The sequence below is a fragment of the Dermochelys coriacea genome, chromosome 8 (assembly GCF_009764565.3).
Source record: "Dermochelys coriacea isolate rDerCor1 chromosome 8, rDerCor1.pri.v4, whole genome shotgun sequence".
Taxonomy (NCBI): domain Eukaryota; kingdom Metazoa; phylum Chordata; order Testudines; family Dermochelyidae; genus Dermochelys; species Dermochelys coriacea.
The window spans coordinates 49,076,374-49,100,183 of record NC_050075.1 but is presented as its reverse complement, the minus strand read 5'-3'; the positions used below and the strand labels follow the sequence as shown (position 1 = coordinate 49,100,183).

General features: G+C 40.8%; 1 protein-coding gene across 14 annotated transcripts in view; it reads left to right on the top strand.

Annotated features, from left to right (window-relative positions):
- The window catches only part of RC3H1 (ring finger and CCCH-type domains 1), a 106,015-nt gene that overhangs the window by 38,176 nt on the left and 44,029 nt on the right, over positions 1-23,810 (top strand). For all 14 annotated transcript variants that reach the window (XM_043491086.1, XM_043491084.1, XM_043491092.1 and 11 more), the window contains exon 2: positions 11,004-11,366. In XM_043491086.1, coding sequence (XP_043347021.1) covers positions 11,136-11,366 — 231 coding nt within the window. In that variant the 5' untranslated portion in view covers positions 11,004-11,135. The remainder of the gene's footprint in view (positions 1-11,003; positions 11,367-23,810) is intronic.

The window sequence follows — 23,810 nt, the reverse complement described above, 5'->3', positions numbered from 1 at the left end:
GGAACTTGCCGGAGACAAGCAATTCATTTTGCCTGGGCCACCAACTTGTATTTATTTTTAATAATCCTGAGCGTAGGAGGAATATAATAATTGATTAATCCAGAGGATCTGCTCCATCAACTATGGGGAAGGTGCAGCAAAATTCATGGATCTTCCATCGGGTAGATTTATCAGAAGTTCCCACAACATGGGATGAATAAGGCAACAGGAAACATACCTGGAAAATTTATTTTCTGGTGATTAGAAAATATAGTTTGACTACTTCACCATCTTCCCTTTCCTATGCTACTGTTGAGGAACAGCAGTTTTAAAGTTAATGCCATGTTAACAACTACTTGCAAAATATTAAATTAGAGTCACCAGGAGCTGTCTCCATGTAAACAGATGAAATGGTAATTAGGATTTTTGTGGGGTACAGAATTGGAGTTAGAACTGGAAGTGAATAAGAATATTTCTCTCTGATTGATTTGTAGGATCCCAGTTGAGCTTGGGGATTGAGCCTTATAGATAGAACCCCTGTATTTCTCAAATGTGAAATAAAGTATAAAATGAAAGAGGTTTTTTTAAACACTGCTTAGATTTGGCTCAGCCACCCCTCTGTCATGAGGAGAGAGACCGGTTAAATTTGAGGGAGTGGCATTGTGACTTGGCACACAGGGTCTCACTGCTCTTCGAGTTTGGCTCTCCACTTCTCCGTCATGATGGAGGGGCAGCAGGGCCAGACTTGGGTGTTGCTGCAACTTGGTGCACCATATTGCAATGCCCAGGGCGAGGAACCAAGCTGAATCTCCTCAGACTTGAACTACAGCTGTAGGGTGAGATGCGGGGTGGGTTTGCTCTCCAGCCTCCTTGCCCCTGGCCTCCACTCCTCACCAGGCTGGGGCAGGACCAATCCCTTTTTCTCCTTCAGGTAACCTTGCGCTTCTCTCCCCTGAACCACACACAACTATTGATAAATAAATAAATAAAAAAAAATGAATTCCATGAGCTCTATTTATAGATCTCCAGTCTCACCTCATTCCTATTGTTGGAGTGGGGAATCAAGCCATGAATTGTTGGGGCATTCCAGGACCTCTAACATCTGCTTATGTTTAAGGCAGGCCCTGAGCTATAATGAATAAATTGGCAAAATTTGTTGATGACACGATTATTTTTTAGTAGAGCTAGGGAGAATGATGGTGAACTTTAGTAAAAAGTGGTAGTTGGACAACGAGAAAGTTGGTGAACTTCATGATAGACAGCAGCAACTCACTGTGTACCAGAAGGAATAATTTGAAACAATTCATATCCAGTTGGCTTATGAATCTGTTGTAACCTCTTGGCAGGGGGGAAAAGAGTTAGTCATCTTGGATGTTCCGCTAAGCATGTCTGCTCAGTGGCTAAAACTAAATAATTGTGATATTAGGTTGTACTAAGGATTAGACAAAAGTATTACACTGTTTATAGTTGCACTACGTACACTGGACAGGTAGTCTCATACCCTGAATACTTCGTTAAGTTTTATTTGCTTCATTTTAAGAGACCTAGCAAAAATAGAAAAGATTTAGGAGAGAGCAACAAAAATTATTGTAGAGATGGAGAATCTCTATAAAATCAAGATGATTATTAAGACTGAGGAAGATTATTTAGCTTGAAAAGGAAAAGATTATCAAGATATTGCACACGATATATAAAGATTAAGCTCTTCGTAGCTGCTGATCATGAAAAAGTGAGTACTAATATCTGGAGGCACAGCCAGGAAGCCCAGGAGGCTTGCTGTAAACACCATTTAACTTTCACTAAAGCTCTGAGTTAGTGATCTGAGTATAGAATAATGTGGTTTGAGTGGAGGTACTGAATGGAAGTACTGAAATATTCAACAATCTCTTCATTCTGGGCTGCTGTCATCCTTTTGTTTGAGTCCAGTATCCCTAAGTAAATGTAATTGGGGGGGTCAAAGGAATCTCCTGTCCTTCCATCCACCCACTTCCGCCTCTTATGAGGATTGCACCTGTTCTACTCTTCAATCCAATTTTATTTTTTAAACTCTGGTTTAGAAGCATGAAACTGACGAGAATTTCCTTCTATTCGGAGTAGGTTCTGCTTTTTGTGGTGCTGTAAGGCAAGAGCTTTGGGCAAGAACATTAGCACAAATATGATTCTATTCAGGAGCCAGAGATGCAAAAAAGAAAGATGGTTTGAGGTGAGTCAATGAAGGAAGGACAGACACACCCGAGGGTGCGACCATGCTCATAGAATCATAGACTTTAAAGTCAGAAGGGACCATTATGATCGTCTAGTCTGACCTCCTACATAACGCAGGCCACAGAATCTAATCCGTCCACTCCTGTAACAAACCCCTAACCTATGTCTGAGCTATTGAAGTCCTCAAATTGTGGTTTAAAGACTTCAAGGTGCAGAGAATCCTCCAGCAAGTGACCCATGCTGCAAAGGAAGGCAAAAACCCCACAGGGTCTCTGGCAATCTGCCCTGGAGGAAAATTCCTTCCCGACCCCAAATATGGCGATCAGCTAAACCCTGAGCATGTGGGCAAGACTCACCAGCCAGACACCCAGGAAAGAATTCTGTGCAGTAACTCGGATCCCATTCTGTGTAGTAACTCAGATCATCAGCTCATCAATAAAGTGACATTGCATCTGAGTTCATGAGCAAGTTTGGGGCCTGGAGGGGAAAAGGACGGTAAAGCTCACTGACGTAATTTGCTAGGAATCACCATGCCCCAAATGAAAGACCAGACAGCAGCAGATTGCCAAAGTAAACTACCTCTAGCTCTTCTCAGCTCCCAAGAGGGTCACGGATGTGTGGCCTTTTAGGTAGAGTAAAGCAAGTAGTCCTGGAAACCACATGATAAGAATAACTCTATGCAGCCCCCAGTAGCTCTCTCCATCTCTTGTATTTGGTGGAACTTGAATTTCAGTCTCAAATCCATTTTGTAGTTTCTGATATGCAATGCTTAAAGTCCTTTTCTCCTGCCATCACTATTCTAATTACTTTTGGTAAAGAAGGGAGACAAAAATAGAGCCTGAAGAGAATTTGGCAGAAATAAGATGTTGAGAATATGGGTGGTGGGTGAAGAGAGTGCATAAATCCATATAGTAGGAAGACTGAGAAAGAAGCGACTATACTGATTTTTAGCAGGAAGTTTGTACTGCAACTCCTCGCTTATGTTTATTTAAGTTCCTGAAAAATGCGACTTTAAGCAAAATGTTGTTAAGCGAATCCAATTTCCTCATAAGAATTAATGTAAATTTCTTTTTGCCAGACAACATATAATATATATATATATATTATATATATATATATTATATACACACATACAGTATAAGTTTTAAACAAACAATTTAATACTGTACACAGCAATGATGATTGTGAAGCTTGGTTGAGGTGATGAAATCAGAGGGTGGGATATTTCCCAGGGAATGCATTACTGCTAAAAGATGAACTAGCACTTGGCTGAGGCCTCAAGGGTTAACACTTTGGAATGGAGGGAGAGACAGAGACACACCGGGTGTGTGCATGCGGGGGGGGGGGTGTGAGAGAGAGAGAGAGATGTGCATTGCCCCTTTAAGTACATGGCCTTTTTAAGTAGATCAGCAAGTTGAGACAGCAGCTGCTGCCAGCAAGCTCCCTCAGTTCTGAGCCCTGTCATGTTTCCCCGCCATACCCCCTGCTCTGTGGAAAAAGGTACAGTACAGGGGGAGGGGGACTCCCTGACATTAGCTCCCCTCTTCTTCCCCCCCTGCACAGCAAGCAGGAGGCTCCGGGGAGCAGCTCCAAGGCACAGGGCAGGAGTAGCACATGGCAGTCGGGGGAGGGACAGCTGAGTTGCCTGGCAATTGATGCATGGGGAGCGGGGAGCTGATGGGGGGCTGTTGGTCCATCCTGGTCCCCCAGCAGCTAGCTCCAACGGGCTGTTCTTTCTGCAAGCAGTGGACAAAGCAGGCTGCAAAACAACGTTATAAGGGAGCACTGCGCAACTTTAAACAAGCATGTTCTAATTGATCAGCAACGTAACATTAATCAGGATGACTTTAAGTGAGGAGTTACTGTATATGAATATTCATCAAGGGCTTCTGTGCATTTCCAGTTACAAGATTTTGTTGCCTCTGGCATAGAGCTGCACAATTATATAGAAAAGCAATATCCTTGGTGGGTGAAAGTGCTGTGCTGACATAGTTGGCTCAGTAGAAGGAGTGCGCCCCCAACCACCTTAACTCTTTTGCCACAGAGAGCTTACAGAACTACCTGATATTCACGAGCTAGTTTATAGTGTTGTTTGTTTAATTATACTGTATTGTAAAGGGGCCTTTCACCTCATGTTAATTCTGAGGCTGTGGTAAGTCCCGAATAGGGTTAAAAAGATGGGCATCTGGCTGAGCTATATATTCCAAGATAGATACCCACATTAGCTGTTGTGTGCCTGAGAGAAACCAATGTCATATCCCAGTGCATGATCTGCTGTACCTTTACTCCCTGACAAGGAAGAATAGACATGGTCTTGGTTTTCTTAAATCTTCAACCTGCTGTTTCCATCACTCCTTCGGGAGTAAGAAGGCCAGTCTTTGTGCTGAGGCTTTCTGAAAAGAGTCCTGAGACATGCCCTGTTCCACCAACCTTGATACTGCCCTTGATGTTATTGGGCCCAAGAAGTCTCTCTGCAAGACAACAGTTGGCTGGGATCAAGCTTCCCATCTGTCCCCATCCAGTGTCACAAGCTCCATCCCCCAAAAAAGTCTCCCATATTGCACCATCGGCATAAAAAGTTGTTTCATGTCATTAGAGTTGACAGTGGTCTGTGCCACAAGTGAGATGCAAGACTCCTGAGTTCCTGTTGAACCAATTAGGCAAGGTAGATTGATTTAAATCAAAGCAGTTTAAATCAGCAAGCAGAAAAACTTGATTTAAAGCATCAATTTTAATCTTATTTTGCATTTGTACTTGTTATTTTCCGAGAGGCTGATTGTCATTGGTTGTTAACCATTAAAACATGTTGATTTGCAACTAAATATAGCCTTTACATTAAACTTGGTGCTTTTTGCTATCTGGGAGGGTATGCTATATATGTACACATTTAAGCAATTATATAGCTTAACTTGTATTTATTCAGATTCTTAATTTTTTTTACAATATTATTTGGAAATTGATGAATGATGTACATGTATCTCTTTGCTAGATACATTTTTTTTATTTGATTTGTGCTAAGCTTTTTGGAAATTCAAATTCCACTAAACGCACAAAAATGTCATTTTCAAATAGTTTTAGTTTTAAAAAAAAAAAACATTTTACATGTGCTGGATAGATGAGAAAAAGTTTTTATCAAAATGCTTTTCCAGATAAAAATTATTAAACCAAGTATTCTGTGTAGTTAGTAAATGAAAGGCTTGTTTCTAGATCACCATGTCTGTCAAATTTTAGAATTAGATCTCATCCGTACCATGTTTTTATTCATAGTGTAGAAGAGGACAAGCTTTTCTGCTTTTTTCTTTTTCTTTTTTCTTTTTTTTCCTTCCACTTCCCAATTGGTTTCTTAACTTTGAGTGAACTAGTCACGGAACTGAAGTAGCTCAATAAACTGAAATGAAAATCGCTTTTCTCCACCTGCAGAAGAGGCTACTGCTGTCAAAAGCTGATTGAGCACTTCAAACTCTGGTTCTAGGGGCTTTGCCAGTGACTTCAACCAGTTCAGTGGTTTCACTTTCTTTAAAACTTGCCCGCACACATGTACTCTTTATTTATTAATTAATGTAAATTATTTTAATAGATTATAATTGTAGATCTTAGTATAGGTTGTCATAATTTCAAATTGGTTATTTTAAAAAAAATCATATTTTAAACAGAAAAAAATCCAATTTAAGTTAACTTTAAAAAAAAACAGATTTAAAGATTTTTACCTACCCTGGTACTTGGGGTAAGAGGAAAGAAAGAGAACATTCAGATCCTTAAAAGAATTCGAAGGCGAGAGGAAAAAGGCATTGTTTTCCTTTACTACCATTGATGCATGTTGCCTTTGGTGGTTCCCTTCTAGTCTTGACATATCATTTGGTTGGTACCCCTCCTCAGCTCAAGGCTTTGGTGCTAATTAATTTAGATACTTTACCAGTGCATATACCACCAACCTCATTGCTAAAAGAAAAGGAGTACTTGTGGCACCTTAGAGACAGTGGGAGGGATAGCTCAGTGGTTTGAGCATTGGCTTGCTAAACCCAGGGTTGTGAGCTCAATGCTTGAGGGGGCCATTTAGGGATCTGGGCCAAATTTGGGGATTCATCCTGCTTTGAGCAGGGGGTTGGACTAGATGACATCCTGAGGTCCCTTCCAACCCTGATATTCTATGATATAAAACCTGCAAACTTGTCTACTAACAAATTTATTTGAGTATAAACTTTCATGAGCTACAGCTCACTTCATCGGATGCATTCGGTGGAAATGCATCCGAATGCATCTGATGAAGTGAGCTGTAGCTCACGAAAGCTTATGCTCAAATAAATTTGTTAGTCTCTAAGGTGCCACAAGTACTTCTTTTCTTTTTACAAATACAGACTAACATGGCTGCTACTTTGAAACCTCATTGCTATCACCTTTCTTGACCAGCTCTGAGCCTTTTGGCTACATATCCATTGCTTGATTTTGGACAGCAACATTTTTCACAGCTCTTAATCTGAAATACCCTCAAGGAAGAGCAGAATTTCAGCTGAATTTTGTAAGTGGTATTGTACCAGCCTTCCAAAACTAGTATGGAAATGTACTGGCAGAGGCATAAAGTCCGTTTGCCCACCCTTTACCATGATGATGAAGAAAAACAAGTATACTTTTACAGTCCTGTTGTTCTAGACAAGTGGAAGTTGCGGGGATTGCAGCTTTGCTTCCAGGGCTGTGGTTAGACAACTTTATCTGTATTTTAGATTTCTTGTTTTGCCTATTGGCATACATCAAGTCAGCACTTTCCTAGTAGGCAATCTACGAATTCAGTGTCTTTTTGCTTAGGCTGATTAGGAGCCACCCAAGTGTTTTCCTTTACTTGCATATGGGTATTTTTTTTTTCTTTCCAACTCTGCAGTCTGGCCACAGAGATGGATGATTCCATGGCTTTATTCTTAGTGTGGAAAACTAAAAATTTTATATAAGAACTTTGTCACGACAGTGGATTAATATTACAATGGATAAATAGTTACTCCAGTTGTCTTGGGATAGCCAGGACATTTTTTTTTTTTAAAGTCCAGGAGTCTGTAAATATGGATAGGAATACGAATTCAAAATGTCTCATTGTATCAAATATGATTTTTAATACTGTTTGGATTGCATTATGGAATGGAGCTGTGGTTAAATCCCTTGGTAGAGAAGCCATTGTTAAAGTAGTATTACCCATTCAGTATAGAAGTCTTTTTTAAAACTTTCTCACTGTCTAGGGAACACTCTTTTGAGCCTGGGTTTCAGAGTAGCAGCCGTGTTAGTCCTGTATTCGCAAAAAAGAAAAGGAATACTTGTGGCACCTTAGAGCCTTTCTTTTGGGAGCCTGAAATTTCTCATGTTAGCTTAAGGCCATGGATTTTTTTTTTTAAAGAAGCTATAAATAACTTTCCCATACTGTTTTTAATTATACATTATTTGGGGAAATCAATTCTTCTGGCTTCTTAAATTTTACCTTTTTGATGGAAAGCAACTTCAAACAGGTGGCGCTTAAACATTCAAACTTCTTCATACGAAATGATGCATATATTAGATTTCACTTACTTTTTGTCTTGTTTCCTGCTTCTGCCGGAATCTTAAGAAGCATAGTGATAACCAAACCAGCTTTTGTAGGGTAACTGAGAGTGACTCTACTTAAGGTGTCTGAGGATAGACGTACAAACAAATGATAGGAAGCAAATTCCCTGTGATGTTCATAGTTGGTTCATATGGTTCACATGAATCATGATTATTTTTCCTAGTTTTGTTTAATGATAGATAGTCCTGTAAGAAGTAGAACAATTTGTTTGGCATGTCTGTGTTACTAGCAGGCTTGTTTTCAATGATGGATGAAATAGAAATGTGTCATTCTGGGGTATGGAGGTTGTTTTAAAAACAAGTTTCCAAATTCTCACTCCATAGGTTGGTAAAGTTGAGGAGTTTGGCATAGGCAAAGCCTCCAGCTAGTGCCTTGTGGTGCTCAATAACACTCTCATTAACAGATTGAGTTGTATTGATTCCTATTCACTCCTCCTTGGCCATACTTTAAGGCTTCAAGTGTGGAGAAAATGAGACACTTCGGGATGTACGCAGTTGTTAAACCTCTTTTTGTCAGAGTGCTTGCAGTGGTATGATACTATTGACTGAACTAGTCTCATCATATGTGATGAGTAGTCCTTGGTCTTGGTTTAAGTGGTACCTTTCTTTGATCAGGTAAGATAGTTGTGACAAGTTACACTAAACTCTGAGACACAAAGTTAACCAGGTTTTCAGACACAATATTTGATTAGTTCTGCATGTTTTTAGAGTACCTCTGATTAAAACAGGTTCTAATTTAGAGGTCGTTAGTTTGTGTCTCTCATTTAAAACTGTACTTTAAGTAAAAATGTCTAACCTACTAACTTTTGACAAATGGCTACTACTCAGCATGCATAGTAACCTTTCTCGTTGAAATATATATAGCCAACAAGTGTGCTCCTTCCTGATTGAAGGAAATCAATGCAGTGAGGAATGATTTTCAAGGTTTCCAAGGAGTAATTATAAAACGGGAGAGGAAGGGGGAAAATACTTCCACAAAAATACTAGAGTTGTGTATAATAGAAATAAAAAGTTCTTATTAAAATCCTGTTTAGAATGGAACTAAATCCATGCAGCCATACTGGCTTTGATAACTTTTGGAAGAAGATAAATTTCAGACTGAAGACATTTGTAGTGTGTCATTTACAGTGCTTTTTCCATGATAAGATCTTACTCTAATAATTGTTCTTATTCATGTTTAGTCTGTTTACCTTGTTTCTCATAGCAGTTTTGTTTTGTTTTTCTTCTGTTTAATTTTTTTTCACAGCAAGGGATGTTTTATCTTGTACTTCCTACATTTATTAGCATTCGTTTCCTCTTTTGGCATTCAGATTCGTGATCTGATGTAACAAAACCTAGTAAGACAGACTTCCCACGTTATAATCTCTTGAAATATTCAGTGAAACTGTAAGAGCAGTAGGAAGTATCTCTGCTACATTTCCTAAAATATAGAAAAGCCCCATGTTCTGGCAATGGTTCTTTCAATGAAGAAGGGTTGGATGTGTGTCTCTTGGAACCAGTCACTGTTGTTCATTGTGGTACAGAGTTGGCTTCCTGAAGAATCCTCCTCTCACTGCCTCTCAGGGTTTTAGTTGATTTAGTTCCCAAAGCCAGGGACACACAATGAAGATTCCCTTACTTGCAGCGCACTGTCTTCGTCAGTCTGTAGGACAATGGTCACCAGCCCATCGATTGCGAATGACTGGTCGATCCTGGAGCCTCTGCCAGTTGATCACGATCTCTGGGCCGCTAAAAGTCTGGCGGTGCAGCAGGGCTCAGGCAGGATGCCTGCTTGCTGTGGCCCCACGCAGCTCCTGGAAGCAGCTGGCTGCTGGCATCTCTGCCACCCCACCCCCTCCCCCAGCCCAGTAAAAGTGAGTGAGGGTGGGTGAGAGTGAGTGACAGAGGGAAGGGGGAATGGAGTCAGCGGGGTAGGGCCTCGGAAGGGGCAGGATAGATCCTGGGTTGATCTTGCATTCAAAAGGAGATCTTGTGCTTAAAAAGGTTGCAGACAACTGCTGTAGAATGATGATGATGATGAAGTATCTTCCAGACCAAGGCTTTTTCTCCAAATGCATGCAGTAAGGTATCGCATACGTGTTAAATGACCAAATTAGGCAGCATTGTTCCCCTTTTCTTGTCTGCAGTACTTTTTACCCAGAGCAAAATGCATTGTTGGAACTGGAAGTATTTCAGAGTTTAAGGATGATCTTTAAGCAAAAATAAAAATGAGTTAAGCATAGATTTTTGTCCTGGGATCCCTGCTAACAAGGCTATGGATGACTAGTGGATTGATGGGCATGCAACATGGACATGCGTTTTGACTTGCCTCTTAAAATTCTTCTTGTTCTGTGGAATCTTCTTGATTTCCTGAGTCGCTGAGGTTATCTCAAGTGACATCTCATGTACACGAAGTCTAACTTGCAAACTACTTCAGTCTGTAGTATTTGTAATGTCACTAAACTCTACCTTCTAGGTTATCTTCAGTGAATCAGGAAGCATCAAGATGACTTGATGTTGGGAAGGGGGAAATTGTTGTCTTTTTTTAATTTCTGGGCTGAATGCTGCTTGGAAACCAACTTGGTTTTAACTTGGTTTTCTGCTTTTGCTCTGTAGTTCACCTTTTAAAGGAAAATTCTTTTTGAAAACAAGATTCATATCAATCAGTGCATATCTGATATTTGAGTCGTCATTAGTGCAGGCTATGTTCTCATTTCTTAGACTGTTGAATTAGTTTGATGCGACCTGGTCCTGTTTTCCAGGTGCGCATGTTACATTGATATTTTTTGCCTGATCCCAAGCCAGTTGAAAATCGTTTCCATGACTTTGAAGGGATTTGGATCAAGCCTGTCTAAACAACTTTGTGTCAGTTTAACTGAAGGTGTGTTTTTAAATCCAGTGGGAAACCGTATGTTGACATTTATTTGATTAAAACCTGATTTATATGATTTGCTCAATTTGTTTTTCATGACCTTCTCCTTTGCAAATATCAATTTATCCAGCTTTATTTGTAGGGTAGATAATTGTTCCCATTTTTTACAATTATGTAAAACTGAGAGGTTTGTGACTTGGCCAAGGTCAGAGCAAAGCTGTCAGTAGAACAGAGGTCATGACTCAAAGTACCCTGTTGTAAATACTGAATTGCGCTCCCAATTCAACTAGGCCAGTACATCTTCAAAAATTTAGATTATTAACATTAAGGACTTAAAATACCTCTTGCAATACAGAGGGCTAACTTCATTTTTCTCTTTTTCTTCCAGGTTATGTTTCACACTCTGTGCTGGCTGGCTGTATTTACAGAAGATATTTAAAAGCAAACATTTTTGTCAAAGATTTTGATTCCAGTGGAATCTGTGCTTTAGACTTTGTCTTGTGAATTAACTTCTGAAACAATGCCTGTTCAAGCTCCACAATGGACGGATTTTCTCTCCTGCCCAATTTGCACACAGACTTTTGACGAAACGATCCGGAAGCCCATTAGCTTGGGCTGTGGCCACACTGTCTGCAAGATGTGCCTCAACAAGCTCCACCGTAAGGCATGCCCCTTCGACCAGACCACTATCAATACAGATATTGATCTCCTCCCTGTGAACTCAGCCTTGTTGCAGCTAGTGGGTGCTCAGGTAACAACACGCTTCTTTCCTCTTTTTTTTTTTTTTTTTTTTTTTTTTGTTCTTTCTTCTGTTACTTAGTTTTTCTTTACTTTTTTTTTTTAAGGCAAGAACAAGTGAATGAAACTTGTGGGACTAATAATGGTGGCTAGATGGGTGTAGAGCAGACAAACCAATTTTACCAGTTGCAGGTTTTGGGCCTGCAATGTGCTGAGGCAGTATTACAGTAGTTCTTAACCATATTCTACCTGGGCGTAAATCATTCCTGATTTCTTTTTGTGTCCAACACAAGCCCATGGTACTTTGTGGTCATAAAAGATCGTGGGAGTGGGCTCCTTCCAAAAACTGTCTGGCTTCTGAGTGGTGAGCCGGGGTGGGTGTTGCAGGGAAAGAATGCTGAGGATGGGCAGGGGATTCTTCCTTTTCACCTCTCCTATCCAACCCATTTCTTATTTCTGTTTAGGAAGCAGCAGAAAATTGCTCCTGACATGCCCTTTCCCGCTAAGGAAAGATGAGAGGAGCTGCAGTTGTGATAGTAGAGTGATTTTTGTGTGTGTGTGTGTGTGTGTGTGTGTGTGTGTACGCACTGATGAGCTGCTTTGCAACTGCATAGAAGTTGGAAGGGATGCAACTACAGAAGGAGGGTGAAGGGATCAGGTAGCTCCTTTAGTACATGGCAGGAGCCAGTGAAGAGTCTGTGGTATTGTGCTGCATTTTTCTTTTTGGTTTCTCAGCTGGTGTACCCATTTATCAGTTTCCTATTAGTATCTGTTGTTTACATCTGAAGACTAAAAATCTAGTTTTCTGAACCATTGGCAAAGTCAGGAAATCTGGGATGCTGGACAAGTTGCTTACTCTGTTGCTGGCTCTGATTCCCTTTGTGTAACATGTATGCTGCTACTTCAGAAAAGCTGTTGTTAGGCTTCATTAATGTTTGCAAAGCACATTGAAATCCTTTAATACTTTTTAGCTGTATAGGAACTAGGGCTGTCAAGTGATTAAAAAAAATAATCGCGATTAATCATGCGATTTTAAAAATCACGATTGATGTTGATAAACAATAGAATACCATTATTTAAATATTTTTGGGTGTTTTTTACATTTTCAAATATATTGATTTCAATTACAAACAGTAGAAAGTGTGTACAGTGCTCACTTTATATTCGATTACAAGTATTTGCACTGTAAAAGAACAAAAGAAATAGTATTTTTCAGTTCACCTAATAAAGTACTGTAGTGCAATCTCTTTATCATTAAAGTTGAACTTAGAAATGTAGAATTATGTAAAATAAATAAATAAATAAACTGCATTCAAAAATAAAACATTGTAAAACTTTGGAGCCTGGAAGTCCACTCAGTCCTACTTCTTGTTCAGCCAATTGCTCAGACAAACAAGTTTGTTTACGTTTGCAGGAGATAATGCTGCCCGCTTCTGGTTTGCAATGTCACCTCAAAGTGAGAACAGGTGTTCTCCTGGCTCTCTGTAGCCAGTGTTGCAAGATATTTACCTGCCAGATGTGCTAAAGATTCATGTGTCCCTTCATGTTTCAACCACCATTCCAGGGGACATGTGTCCATGCTCGATAACAATCCAAAGCAGTGTGGGCTGACCCATGTTCATTTTCATTATCTGAGTCAAATGCTACCAGCAGAAGGTTGATTTTCTTCTTTGGTGGTTCGGGTTCTGTAGTTTCCACATTGAAGTTTTGCTCTTTTAAGACTTCTGAAAGCATTCCCCAGACCTTGTCCCTACCAGATTTTTGGAAGGCACTTCAGATTCCTAAACCTTGGGTCAAGTGCTGTAGCTATGTTTAGAAATCTCACATAGGTACCTTCTTTGCGTTTTGTCAGATCTGCAGTGAAAGTGTTCTTAAAACGTATAAGGTGTGATAGGTTGTCATCAGAGACTGCTAAAACATGAAATATATGGCAGAATGTGGGTAAAACAGAGCAGGGAACATATAATTTTCCCCCAAGGAGTTCAGTCAAAAATTTAATTAACGCATTATTTTTTCACAAGCATCATCAGCATGGAAGCATATCTCCTAGAATGGTGGCCAAAACATGAAGGGGCACATGAAATTTTAGCATATCTGGCACGTAAATACGTTGCAATGCCAGCTACAAAAGTGCCAATCAAATGCCTATTCTCACTTTCTGGTGATGTTGTAAATAAGAAGAGGGCAGAATTCTCCTGTAAATGTAAACAAACTTGTTTGACTTAATGGTTGGCTGAACAAGAAGTAGGACTGAGTGGATTTGCAGGCTCTAAAGTTTTACATTGTTTTGTTTTTGAGTGCAGTTACGTAACAAACAATCTACATTTGTAAGTTGCACTTTCATTATAAAGAGATTGCACTACAGTACTTGTATGAGGTAAATTGAAAAAATGCTTTTTTATCATTTTATAATGAAAATATTTGTAGTCAAAAATAATATACACTTTGATTTCAATAACACAGAATACAAAATATATGAAAATGTAGAACATCAAAAATATTTAAATTTCAGTTGATATTCTATTATTTAACAGCGCTGTTAAAACTGCAATTAATCACGATTATTTTTGAGTTAATCACATGAGTTAACTGCTGTTAATTGACAGCCCTAATAGAATCATTAATTCAAGTATTGTGAATTTTCCAGGCCTGGGCATTTCCTGAAAGGATGCATCAGTTGTGGCCAAATATCTGGATTTACAATGGTGGTTCTTGCAAGGAATGCTGTTGTGCAAATCAAGGCCATGGGTACAAGAGTGGAAAATATAGTGAATGCTACTTTCAAGTTTTCATCTTTCCATTGGTCTAGAAAATTAACACTTGATGTGAGATAGACCTTCCAAGGTAGACTTTTAACATGACTGCTGTTACTGGGTGTTGCAGAGTGTGTTGGGAGGCTTTCAGGTGAATTGATCAGAAAGTAAAGGGACAGGTAGTGGGGGGGGTGGTGTTTGTTTTTAAGAGGAAACTTTACAATTTTACTTTTTGCTTGTGCTTTATTTTATTTTAAATCCTTCCCAAAAATAAAATCCTTTTTGATGAGATGGAAAATAGCAGTGTCCTGACCAATTAGTTATTAAAGATTCCATGGCAATCTTTGCTAGATTTAAGGATGTTAAGGGAATTCTAGCTACATTCTAATTGTTTATTGCTGTATAGTTTCAGTTGGATGAGGTGTTTAGAAAGGAAAGATGGTCTTATGATTAAGGCACTGGCTTGGGTTTCAGAAAATTTGGGGTTAAATGTCTGGCTCTGTCAGACTTTGACTTTGGGCAGTTGGCTTAATTTCTCTGAGCTCCTGTTCCATACAAAAGACTGTTTTCTTTCTCTCCATCTCCTTTTAGATTGGGAGCTCTTCAGGGCAAGGACTATCTGTCTCCATGCATATTTACAGTGCCTGGCACTATGAGGTGGTGATCTTTGGTGGGGCTTCTAACCATTGCTGTAATACAATATCTGTTAACTTTTGTCCTGAACATAAAGAAGGTTACCACTTTGTCCTAGTCTTTTTCAAACACAGGGCACATTGACTATTTAGCAAAAAGGCATTTGAGAGAGGCTACAACCACTTTGAGCTCTTTCTTACTGAAGGGATGTGTTCTCTTTGGCACATCTGCACAAAACTGACCTGGGATCAACAAAACATGATTATGAAGTATACGTCACTCAGGAGTATTCTTGCCAGCCTTCATAGTCTAATACTGCTCTGTTCTGGCTTCCGCTTCCCAGTTAACACTAGAGGGGTACACTCTTTGCTTGACCCTCCCTCCACCTCTTGTAAATCTTCTGAGTTTCAGTACTTGTACATCTAATGGCTCTAATGTCTTAAAAAGAGAAGCATGAAATCCAGAAAGTTGAAGTTTAATTGTAGAAGGAAATGATGCAGGAGACACTTAAATTTCTGTCGGGGGAAAAGGAGCCCATTCTTTCAGTTTACTACTTTTGTAAGGGATTATTCATTTATAACTGTTTTATTTTTTCTTGGGTTCATTTCTGCATGTTTTCTTAAAGAATATTAATAATTTTAAGAAGCAAAACTATTCTACGGGGAGTAGAAGTAATGACAGGATTCACTTAAAACAAATGGAACGAGGAGTACTTGTGGCACCTTAGAGACTAACAAATTTATTAGAGCATAAGCTTTCGTGAGCTACAGCTCACTTCATCGGATGCATTGGTGGAAAAAACAGAGGGGAGATTTATATATACACACACAGAGAACATGAAACAATGGGTTATCATACACACTGTAAGGAGAGTGATCACTTAAGATAAGCCATCACCAGCAGCGGCGGGGGGAAGGAGGAAAACCTTTCATGGTGACAAGCAAGGTAGGCTAATTCCAGCAGTTAACAAGAATATCTGAGGAACAGTGAGGGATGGGGTGGGGGGGAGAAATAACATGGGGAAATAGTTTTACTTTGTGTAATGACTCATCCATTCCCAGTCTCTATTCAAGCCTAAGTTAATTGTAGCCAGGTTGCAAATTAATTCCAATTCAGCAGTCTCTCGTTGGAGTCTGTTTTTGAAGCTTTTTTGTTGAAGGATAGCCACTCTTAGGTCTGTGATCGAGTGACCAGAGAGATTGAAGTTTTCTCCAACTGGTTTTTGAATGTTATAATTCTTGACGTCTGATGTGTGTCCATTCATTCATTTACGTAGAGACTGTCCAGTTTGGCCAATGTACATGGCAGAGGGGCATTGCTGGCACATGATGGCATATATCACATTGGTAGATGCGCAGGTGAACGAGCCTCTGATAGTGTGGCTGATGTGATTAGGCCCTATGATGGTATCCCCTGAATAGATATGTGGACAGAGTTGGCAACGGGCTTTGTTGCAAGGATAGGTTCCTGGGTTAGTGGTTCTGTTGTGTGGTGTGTGGTTGCTGGTGAGTATTTGCTTCAGATTGGGGGGCTGTCTGTAAGCAAGCACTGGCCTATCTCCCAAGATCTGTGAGAGTGATGGGTCGTCCTTCAGGATAGGTTGTAGATCCTTGATGATGCGTTGGAGAGGTTTTAGTTGGGGGCTGAAGGTGATGGCTAGTGGCGTTCTGTTATTTTCTTTGTTAGGCCTGTCGGACACCTGCGCATCTACCAATGTGATATATGCCATCATGTGCCAGCAATGCCCCTCTGCCATGTACATTGGCCAAACTGGACAGTCTCTACGTAAAAGAATGATGGACACAAATCGGACGTCAGAATTATAACATTCAAAAACGAGTTGGAGAACACTTCAATCTCTCCGGTCACTCGATTCCAGACCTGAGGGTGGCTATCCTTCAACAAAAAAGCTTCAAAAACAGACTCCAACGAGAGACTGCTGAATTGGAATTAATTTGCAAACTGGCTACAATTAACTTAGGCTTGAATAGAGACTGGGAATGGATGATTCATTACACAAAGTAAAACTATTTCCCCATGGTATTTCCCCCCCCCCCCTCACTGTTCCTCAGATATTCGTGTTAACTGCTGGAATTAGCCTACCTTGCTTGTCACCATGAAAGGTTTTCCTCCTTCCCCCCCCCCCCCCCCCCCCCGCTGCTGGTGATGGCTTATCTTAAGTGATCACTCTCCTTACAGTGTGTATTATAAACCCATTGTTTCATGTTCTCTGTGTGTGTATATAAATCTCCCCTCTGTTTTTTCCACCAAATGCATCCGATGAAGTGAGCTGTAGCTCACGAAAGCTTATGCTCTAATAAATTTGTTAATCTCTAAGGTGCCACAAGTACTGCTTTTCTTTTCTCTCTTTCTTGTCAACTGTTGGAAATGGGCCATCCTGGTTATCACTACAAAAGATTTTTTTTTTCTCCTGCGGATAATAGCTCACCTTAATTGATCACTCTTATTATAATGTGTATGGCAAAACCCATTTTTTCATGTTCTCTGTGTGTGTATATCTCCCTACTGTATTTTCCACTGCGTGCATCCAATGAAGTGGGTTTTAGCCCACGAAAGCTTATGCTCAAATAAACTTGTTACTCTCTAAGGTGCCACAAGTACTCGTTCTTTTTGCTGATTCACACTAACACGGCTACCAGTCTGAACGCTTTATATCCGCGGACCATGTATGCAGATCGGATGTGGATACAAGTTTTGTATCCATGCAGGGCTGTAGATAAACAGTTCCTTAGAAGTGTCATAGGATAGGATGTCAGGCATGGAGGGGCAGAGGAAGAGAAAGAAGATAGCCCTTATCAGATGGGAAGAATACTGTACATTTTATCTAACCATACAGACTAACACGGCTACCACTCTGAAATTTTAAAACAAATGGGTCACATTGGCCTGTTTATGTACCAGCATCATTGATGAAGTAAGCAGAATGATATGTGTTACTGGGAATAATGTGCTAACTGCTACAGATACAGCACAGGCATTAAAAGAACACACTCTCATTTTTTTTTATATAGTTGTTATGCTTTGGTGGTGGTAGAGAGTATAGATTTTAGTTTTAAAAACTTAAAATGAAAAGAGATTCTTAAATAAACCACTTTGACCACTTTAAATATTCCTTCAGTGCTTACTCTGATTAGCCGTTTTAAATATCTACCAAAAAGGTCTTTTGAGGTTGTATGGTCACTGCTTCAACATCCAGTCTTTCTGCCCTCCTGGCTTTTTCTGTGACACATGAAACTGCATCGTGCACATTCCAAACAGGTGACATCAAATGGCCAAAGTAAACTAGAATCCACATGTCAAGCTTTAGTTTAAGTCCAGTTCCTGATGAGGGATTTGTTTTGGGGGAGGGGTATCAGCCTCATCCTTTACAGCAGTGTTCCCCAAACTTTTCAGGGTCGTGCCCTGATTTACCCCATCCATGTTTCTCCCCCCCCCATCCCCTCATCACCAGGAGCTGGGGTTGCAGCTCCCGGGGTGGGATTTAGACATAGTCACGAGTACTACTGGTGTGGTGGGGTGCTGCAAGTATAGTTCCATGCACTAGATGTAGCAGAAATGTATGTGACAACATAGCAGGTGGGGTACTTATAATGGGTAGCTTTCTCTTCCAGATTAATGCCCTTTTTCTCCAGAGGTGGATTTTAAGTGTCTGTCATCAGTTAAATTGGTGGTACAGCAGGGCATGTCAGAAAAATGAAATGCAGTGTGTGAATGTGACACTTTGTTTTCACAAGCCCCGTGGAAGACAATAAATGGGTAGAGTTCTACCCTCTGTGTTGAGAATGAAGCATTATAAGAGCTTTACTGCATGCAGTTCTTTCAGTGTTTTGTGTTTAAAAGAACATGTGCAAAATTGAAGTATAGAACTGTTTAAAGAGGGTAAGATGTGCAACTAGAGAACTCATACAATCATATCTGGAGGTGTTGCATTGAAATTAATCATTAAGTTGAGCTCCTTTAAGAGGGAATTCTGTGCTGAGGAACACTGCCTGGCTCATTTCAGGAACTTAAAGCTTTGAGCAATGTTTCTTGACATGAAACAAAATGTGCATCTGTTTGAAAGGGTGGAGGAGTTAGGAGGAGAGAAAGGGAGGCTGACCATTGGAATTTGACAAAACTGGCTACGCTTTTGCTTAGTATCTTTATTCTGCGCAATTAAACTCTTATTTTAATATGACCGTTACTGTCAAGCAAACTGTGGGGCATCCCCCCTCAGGGGGGTACAGAGAAACATTCCGGGGAGTGCAATGCAGCCTGAGCCATCCCCCTCAGGAGATGGAGAGGGCATGCCACCCAGCCACAGGCCCAGCTACCGGCCCTGTCTCCGGGAGGGGGAGACCTGAATGGGGGTAAATGGGGTCAAGGCTGGGGCCAGCAGCTGGGGGGGGCTGCTGCACCCCACACACACACGTAGTACCCGTGCCTATGTCCAAAGCCCACCCCGGGAGCTGCAACCCCAGCTCCTGGTGATGGGGGGAAGCATGGATGGGGTAAGTCAGGGCGTGACCCTGAAAAGTTTGGGGAACACCGCTGTAAAGGATGAGGCTGATACCCCTCCCCCAAAACAAATTTTTTAAATTATCAATTCAGAATCTTCTTGTTGCGCTCAGCCTGCTATGAAATGTATCCTTAGCACTCTTTTTGAGCCCTGACCCCATATATTTCATCATAACCAGCTTCTGCCCACAATTGCAGTTGCTTGTGCTTATGGACTACATTGCAGTGTCATTCTCTGTATTATTCATTGCAGGGGAAGATGCATGGAAAATCAAGGCACATTTAAAGCGGCAAAATATCCTTGATATTTTGCTGCCTTTCCTTACACTAACTGGCTCTCTTGTAAGACTAGAGTATTACACAAGACTAGTTTGCACTGTGAACCCTGGTGGGTTTGAGGAGGGGATGGGGTCAAGAGGTGATGAAGATGAAAATAAAGTCATGCTTCAGTGCCATCTATTTTGAGGCTCTCAAAGTGCTTTGCAAGCGCTAATGAATATAAGGTGTCAGTCATTTTGTGAATGAAGTGGTGAATTGCTAATTTTGCAGGTCACATAGCAAGCCTCTGGCAGAGCCAAGAATAAAACCCAAATCTGTCATGTGCAGGTGAACCACAAGACCATCCTTTCTCTCTAAAGGCTGTTCTTTACCCTTTTAACGTACAATAATTAAAAAACAAACAAACCTGGAATTTAACATCATATTGCCAGTGAAAGGCTAAATTATTTGTAAAATCTGCTGGCAAATGTCATGCTTTATCTTTTCAAGTGAAACAATTACATATGTACCTTCTCTTCTCCTGAAGAGAAGATAGCCCTGATGCCACAAGATAAATGTCTGTAATACTTTACCCATGCATTATGCCTATTCAGGCATAACAGTGAGATGCTTAGCTGGTCCACATTGAAAACTTACATTGGCATAGCTGTATCTCTCAGGAGTGTGAAAAATCCATACCCCTTGAGAGAGATAGCTATGCCAACCTGACCCACAGGGTAAGGGCTTGTCTACACTGGCACTTTACAGCACTGCAACTTCCTCACTCAGGGATGTGAAAAAACACACTCCTGAGCGCTGCAAGTTTCATAGATTCATAGATACTAAGATCAGAAGGGACCATTCTGATCATCTAGTCTGACCTCCTGCACAACGCAGGCCACAGAAACTCACCCACCCACTCCTGCGAAAAACCTCACCTATGTCTGAGCTATTGAAGTTCTCAAATCGTGGTTTAAAGACTTCAAGGAGCAGAGAATCCTCCATCAAGTGACCTGTGCCCCATGCTACAGGGGAAGGCGAAAAATCTCCAGGGCATCTTCCAGTCTACCCTGGAGGAAAATTCCTTCTCGACCCCAAATATGGTGATGAGCTAAACCCTGAGCATATGGGCAAGATTTACCAGCCAGATACTACAGAAAATTCTTTCCCGGGTAATTCAGATCCCACCCATCTACACTGTAAAGTGCCAGTGTAAACAGTGCACCAGCGCTGGGAGCCGCGCTTCCAGCCCTGGTAGCTATTTCCCTCGTGGAGGTAGGTTTTTTGGGTTTTTTTTAAGAGCACTAAGAGACCTCTCCCCCAGTGCTATGCTGTGACTAAACAAGCCACGTTAAAGTGCTGCTGCAGCAGTGTTTTAACATTGCCAGTGAAGATGTGCCCTTAGACAGTGCTAGGTGGACAGAAGAATTCTTCCATTGATCTAGCTACTACCTCTTAGTGGGGTAGTTTAACTACAGCTTTGGGAGAAACCCTCCCATTGCAGTAGTGAATGCCTACGCTGAAGCATTACAGCTGTGCTGCTTTAGTGTTGTAAGTGTAGACTTGCTCTAACTCAAGTTTCCCTCAGAAGGGGGCATTACGCTGTCTATCAAACTGCCAGGTCATCTCAGAGACATTTAGCAGTTACTTTGCAAAAAGTAAAATTAAAAGAAACTCTACATTTCAAGCTGAGCTTTCCAGTGGGAAGGGGAGAAACCAAGATTGAACGTCTAGGTATCCCTTAAAATATCTTGGATTAAATTGTTCATTGTGTAGTTTTACTTGCCTTTGGGTAGCTTTTTTTTATGATGGTGTTTTGTTGTTGTTTGTTTTTGTACTATTTGTGTCTGGGGAAAACTTTCTTGTTGGTTGCCTAGGCAGTCTTGGTCTCTCACTAGACCAGTTCTGCTGTGTATAGCATTCCTAACCAACGCTGTGAATGCATGCTAAATCTACCCTGATTCGGGATATAAATCCATTGCTGACCACTGTGTTCCTGTCTCATGCCTATTCCAAGCCATCTCTTTCTGCTAAATTTAATAATGTTGTATTTTACATTGTCCCATAGTCCCTAGACTGAGGGAAGTAGAGTTAAATGGAAACATGCACGCAGTAATCTTACAACAGGGATTCTGTAGAGTGCTAGCCTCAGCACAAACATAGATAGATGCACATGGTTAGACCTAGACATGTTCTGTCTGGGTACTTTCCCAGACAGAAGCAGATTGTTACAATGACAGAGGTTTTGTAAGGGAAACATAGTAGTATTAGAATGATGGTTAATATTGACGGTGTTGGTTAAACTAGTGTCTGTAGATTTGGGAGAAAAGCCCACTGGGGTAGCTCTTATTGTAGCATTTTATGGTAGTGACCAGTGATGGAAGTGGTAAAACATTTCATCCTAAAATCCTCTTTCACTCAGATGTGAAGGAAATTGTATGAGAAAGTTATGACTAAGATTCTTGCTGGGAGGGAGGAGGTAGATTGCAGTTCCAGTATAATAGTAATACTCTGAGGAAGCCTGGAGGCCGCCCTTGATTTCCTGCCAGGATTGAACTTGTTTTTAAGATTTAACTTGTCATGTAAAGTGTGTGCGCATGCCTGTTGTAGTGGTGGGGAAATATGAATCTTAACCTTTTATGGAGGAGATGATACTGTTCTGTGTAAACTAGGTTCGGATAATAGAAGTTCAGCTCTTCCAGTTGGTGGAGCTTGTAAACTGCATAAAACAGCTTAATTTTTTTTTATTTTAACCAACAACAAAAAATTTAATGCATTGTAAAAGTTGTGTAACTAAACACTTTTTTTTGAATGCAAATGCAAAATTTAAATTGAAAACACACACAACTTATTGTCGGAAATATTTGTGGACATCAATATGATTATACACTACAATCTCATTCAGGTAAAGCTCCTCCTCAATAAAGAAACCATATCAAAGCCAGGCAAAAATTTCAGTGTCCCTTGGATGGTTTTGATTTCTGATGAATTAGCTGAAAAAAGGAATCATAGAATATCAGGATTGTAAGGGACCTCAGGAGGTCATCTAGTCCAACCACCTGCTCAAAGCAGGACCAATCCCCAGCTAAATCATCCCAGCCAGGGCTTCGTCAAGCCTGATCTTAAAAACCTCAAAGGATGGAGATTCCACCACCTTCCTAGATAACCTATTCCACTGCTTTACCACTCTCCTAGTGAAAAAGTTTTTCCTAATATACAACCTAAACCATCCCCACTGCAACTTGAGACCATTACTCCTTGTTCTGTCATCTGGTATCTCTGAGAACAGTCTAGATCCATCCTCTTTGGAACCCCCTTTCAGGTAGTTGAAAGCAGCTATCAAATCCCACCTCCTTCTCTTCTGCAGACTAAATAATCCCAGTTCCCTCAGCATCTCCTCATAAGTCATGTGTTCCAACCCCCTAATCATTTTTGTTGCCCTCTGCTGGACTCTTTCCAATTTTTCCACATCCTTCTTTTAGTGTGGGGCCCAAAACTGGACCCAGTACTCCAGATGATGCCGAATAGAGGGGAATGATCACATCCCTCGATCTGCTGGCAATGCTCCCACTTATACAGCCCAAAATGCCGTTAGCCTTCTTGGCAACAAGGGCATACTGTTGACTCATATCCAGATTCTCGTCCACTGTAACCCCTAGGTCCTTTTCTGCAGAACTGCTGCCTAGCCGCTCGGTCCCTAGTCTGTAGCAGTGCATGGGATTCTTTCGTCCTAAGTGCAGGAGTGTGCACTTATCTTTGTTGAACCTCATCAGATTTCTTTTGGCCCAATCCTCTAATTTGTCTAGGTCCCTCTGTGTCCTATCTCTACCGTCCAGCATGTCTACCTCTCCTCCCAGTTTAGCGTCATCTGCAAACTTGCTGAGGGTGCAATCCACACCATCCTCCAGATCATTAATGAAGGTAGTGAACAAAACTGACCGTTAGGGCACTCCGTTTTATACCGGCTGCCAACTAGACATGGAGCCATTGATCGCTACCAGTTGAGCCCAATGATCTAGCCAGCTCTCTGTCCACCTTATAATCCATTCATCCAGGCCATACTTTAACTTGCTGGCAAGAATACTGTGGGAGACCATATCAAAAGCTTTGCTAAAGTCAAGGAATAACACATCCACTGCTTTCCCCTCATTCACAGAGCCAGTTAATTCATCATAGAAGGCAGTTAGGTTAGTCAGGCATTACTTGCCCTTGGAGAATCCATGCTGACTGTTCCTGAACACTCTCTCCTCTTCTCCAAATGAATGCCTCCTCCTAATGCTTTAAAAAACAAACAA